Raw genomic sequence first — 4,279 nt, forward strand, 5'->3', positions numbered from 1 at the left:
ACCTAATGGGAACGTTGCCTAATGTCCTTAGGACATCCCCTGTTTGCTGGGTTAATACATAAATAAAGTAAATATAATCCAATTAGTTGCTTATCATAAACTCAATACAGATCAATCTCTATGGAGTGGTTACATGTTGACACAGAAACTACAATCCCATGTGAGCTTACACTATGGTATATTTAGAGGCTAGCAATGCAAGTTATTGGAGTAGTCTCCTCTGTCAAGCAAGAAGACATTTCATCGACACAAGTATTTTCATTTCTTTCACACCTCAGAAGTCTGATAATGTACAGATATTATCGGGATCTTTTTTTGATAAGAGTTTGAGGGAGGATGTGAATTTGTTTTGTTAAAACTATTGTGTTTAGTCTGAGCCTAAACAGAATCATATGATTCACACTTGAATTTATTCACATCCATACACACTCAAGCCTTGCAAGGACTAAAAATTGCTGCATTGACCAGAGGAAGAAAATTAACAAAAGTTATGGAGAACTCAACCCAAGTCAAGTTCTTTTATCTCTTTGGCTTACAAGAGACATTTAACAACAAATCGGTCTATTTTATCTTGTCTCTTATCACATACCTTCTCATCATCACTGTGAATCTGACTCTGATCATAACAATCATTCAGGTGAAAGGTCTCCATGAGCCCATGTATATCTTTCTGTGTAGTCTATGTGTCAATGGATTGTATGGAACTGCTGGTTTCTACCCCAAGTTGTTACTGGACCTTCAGTCAGATGTTCAGGTGATATCTTATGGTGGATGTTTCACTCAAACCTTTGTAATATACACATCTGTCCTGTGTGAAATATCTACACTAACAGTGATGGCTTACGACAGGTATGTGGCAATATGCAGACCACTACTATACCATACCATTGTGACATCTTTAACTGTTAGAAAGTTACTCGTATTTTCTTGGTGTTATCCTTTATTAATAGGACTCATAGCACTTAGTTTAACTGTCAGAATTCCTTTGTGTGGGTCTCGCATTGATAAAATCTTCTGTGACATTCCGTCTATTGTGAAACATGCATGTTTAGCCATTACAATCAATCAGAATTTTAACAAATTTGTAATAGTGGTTCATGTTTTGCAGGTACTTTTCATTATATTCTCTTACTGTCAGATTGTAAGAAATTGTGTAAAGTCAGCTAAGGGAAGGATTAAGTTCACACAGACATGTGTGCCACATTTAATAACAATGGTCATTTTCATCACAGTGACTCTGTTTGACACTCTGCAAGGGTGGAATAGTAATGTAAATATTACACTAAATATGCGTAATGCAATGGCCATACAATTCCTTGTTATACCACCTGTCTTAAACCCTGTCATATATGGACTTAACCTCCAGCAGATTCGAAGTGCAGTTTTTAGAAAGTGTAATGCACATAAAATCATTGATGTGAGACATTAGTTACATAATCTTACACAGCAGGGAGACACTCTGCCCGACCCCAAAAAATCTTAGTCAACCAACAGTAGTCTTTTCTTTCAATCTAATGGACTTGTCTAAATTTTAAAACAATTATTTTCCCATATATACACCCAACCTATGTGGCAATTTATTTTACAATTTCTACCAATCTGCTTACCAGTAATAATTTTCATAGGCACATTATTGTGGAACATGATATTTTAATATATAATAGTCTTTATATCTCAAAATCATTGTCTGTGGTTTATCTACAATCTTAATCTAAATGAAAATGATACAAATCTAAAAGGAACTTTTAGTGCCACTGCCAACTATGTAAAAATAGTCTACATAAAGCCAACACATAAAAACAATGCATCCTGCAGGCAGGAAATATACTGATACAAATAAATATCCTATAAATCACATTGGCTACTCATGGCCTGTCTGCAACAAACTCGAAACACTGTATCAACTATCAACTGTGTCAAGTATTTTATGTTTCCATTGGATCAGACCATTACATTTTTCCCTTTCTTGCTGAGTGGTTATCGAAAGGTAGAGATATGGAAATATTGTTCAAATACTTTGAGGAACTATTGTTATTCTCAATTGTTTCTTGAAACAGACTTTGTTTCTTTGCTGTTTGAGGTGAAGAAAAATTACTTTGAGAAGCTCCACAGTTCATTAGTGGTGGTGATTTAAGGCAATCAGAAATACTATCAGACATTCCCAAATGGGCACATTTATAGGCCTACATTTGCACAAAGGACAGGTAGACTAATCCTACTTCTATATGGGTTATCAGGTGCCTTACTCAACATTGAGAGCAGAGAAAATTATTTTTTGTTGTTGTTGACAAAACCCGTAAATGGAATGAAATAACAAATACGAGTTTCTCACCAGTGTAGCATAGCTTGTGAGTTCTGCAAAAGACATGTACACTCCAACATTCAGAATGGTAAATGACTGTAATAATAATATATTCAATGAATTATCAGAAATTACCTCACCAAATAAACATTGCAGATTAGAAATGATGGGAATGTACGGTAAATGTAGGCTATTACTGGTGATATTTGTAATGGGGTATTGATAGTCATAGCAAAATATGCACACAATGAAGTTATGAAACAATTAATACCCATGAAATGGTGGGAGAGAGCTCATTCTGGAGAGAGACAAGTCTTGTCCGTCTGAGCCACAATCCCCATATTCTTGGACCGGGGCATCCCTGTGGCCTCCTCAATGGATTAGTCCACTAAAACAGGCGCAAATAAGACAGGTGTCTCGTGTGCCATAAAAAATATATATGCTTGACAAAAAAAAATCTAATGTTTTCATTACAGACCCATTTTGTCATACAGTATTCCATAAGGCAACCAGACCTTATCAAAGTTGACAATATACACTTAATCTAGTAATAAATCAAATCTAGTGATACATTATTTGACATTTCGGGCATTCATTATGACATTGTGGGAGGATAACCAACCTTCCAATTTTATGGCACTGCATTTCTTAACTGCTATAAATGCTATGGCTACACAGTTTCTTCTTATAACAGCCTCCAGTATCAACATTTCCAAGCAAACAATAAGAGAATGTAGCCAGCATTCACAAGACATAACATATGCAAATATGTCCCCTTTTGTGTTTTACACCTCCAGCAGAGGAATTCCATTTCTGAATGCATGATATTCAGTTTCACTAGAATATAGTACGTTCTATGGATGGTCGTAAACTGCACTAATTTATGTCTGAGATTATATGAACATGACTGGGCATTCAAACAGCTGTATCCATTCATCATCAGAAGTGTCTCCCAGGTCTTCCTCACATTTTGGTTTGACATGTTTTGTGTCATCAGAAAAAGCCTATATCAACCCTTGATACAATTTGGAAGTCAACTTCAGAGGTTTGTCAGACTGCCTTAAAATAGTTTCAATCTTTGAAGGTTCTGGCTTGTCCAGTGTTTGCTGCACCGAGATAATAAAGTGTTGCATCTGAAAAAGTGAATCTCAGCAGTCACAGACTGGTCTTCCCTGGCTGCTTGACCCTGCTGAGACCCCTGTCACCATCTGATCCTGCTCAGATGAGGCATGACAAAGAATTGCCTTGAAGTACATTGATACATTATAGAATCAATGGTTCAATAATTGAAATGACCATTATTCCTAGATCTCAGACTGTATCCTACCCATCAACTCAAGATGGAACTTTGTATCCATTCACTGATTGTTATAATAAACTGCACATTTCAACTGAGCTCTGTAGACTGGTCTTCACTGGCTGACTGACCCTGCTGGGACACCTGACACCATCTGATCCTTCTAAGACATGATGAGCATAGTGTTGTGTACTGACTGTGCACCATGACAGTGAAGCCTGTAGAGCTGTTTATACCGTGTTAGTGTGAAAAGTAGGGAATTATATAGGGAAACTGACAGATCAATAATGTTACATTGCTATACTGACTCTAATAAAAACTCACATTGCACTGTCAAAAAACGTCAGAATATTCATCTTCAATCGTTTGGCCGCTGGTTCCATTTCATACAAGAAACATAAGATCTTTAATCCCAACCCTCAGCCACTCTCAGCCCATCCCACCTATCACCATAGACCACCCTTGTTTGGTTTCCATGTGCCATATATCTTTCAATTGTGCTGTGATGTTTTACAAAATGTTTAAACCTTTCTACTCGTATTTTATCCACAGATTGTGAGCTAGAGATGAAAACCTTTCCTATGAGTATTATTATATTATTTATTGACATTTTACATTTTAGTCATTTAGCAGACTTTCTTATCCAGAGCGACTTAGTGAATGCATGCATTTCATACATT

The 4,279-nt window shown here is 36.4% G+C and overlaps 1 protein-coding gene across 1 annotated transcript; it reads left to right on the forward strand.

The window, feature by feature from the left end:
* Positions 1 to 460: 460 nt before the first annotated feature.
* LOC115163967 (olfactory receptor 2G6-like) lies at positions 461 to 1,555 on the forward strand. The gene has a single exon (XM_029716143.1). The coding sequence runs from the start codon at positions 491 to 493 to the stop codon at positions 1,427 to 1,429; it is 939 nt and encodes a 312-aa protein (XP_029572003.1). The 5' UTR covers positions 461 to 490; the 3' UTR covers positions 1,430 to 1,555.
* Positions 1,556 to 4,279: the final 2,724 nt, after the last annotated feature.

Source organism: Salmo trutta, chromosome 26 (genome assembly GCF_901001165.1).
Source record: "Salmo trutta chromosome 26, fSalTru1.1, whole genome shotgun sequence".
NCBI classification, from domain to species: Eukaryota; Metazoa; Chordata; class Actinopteri; order Salmoniformes; family Salmonidae; genus Salmo; species Salmo trutta.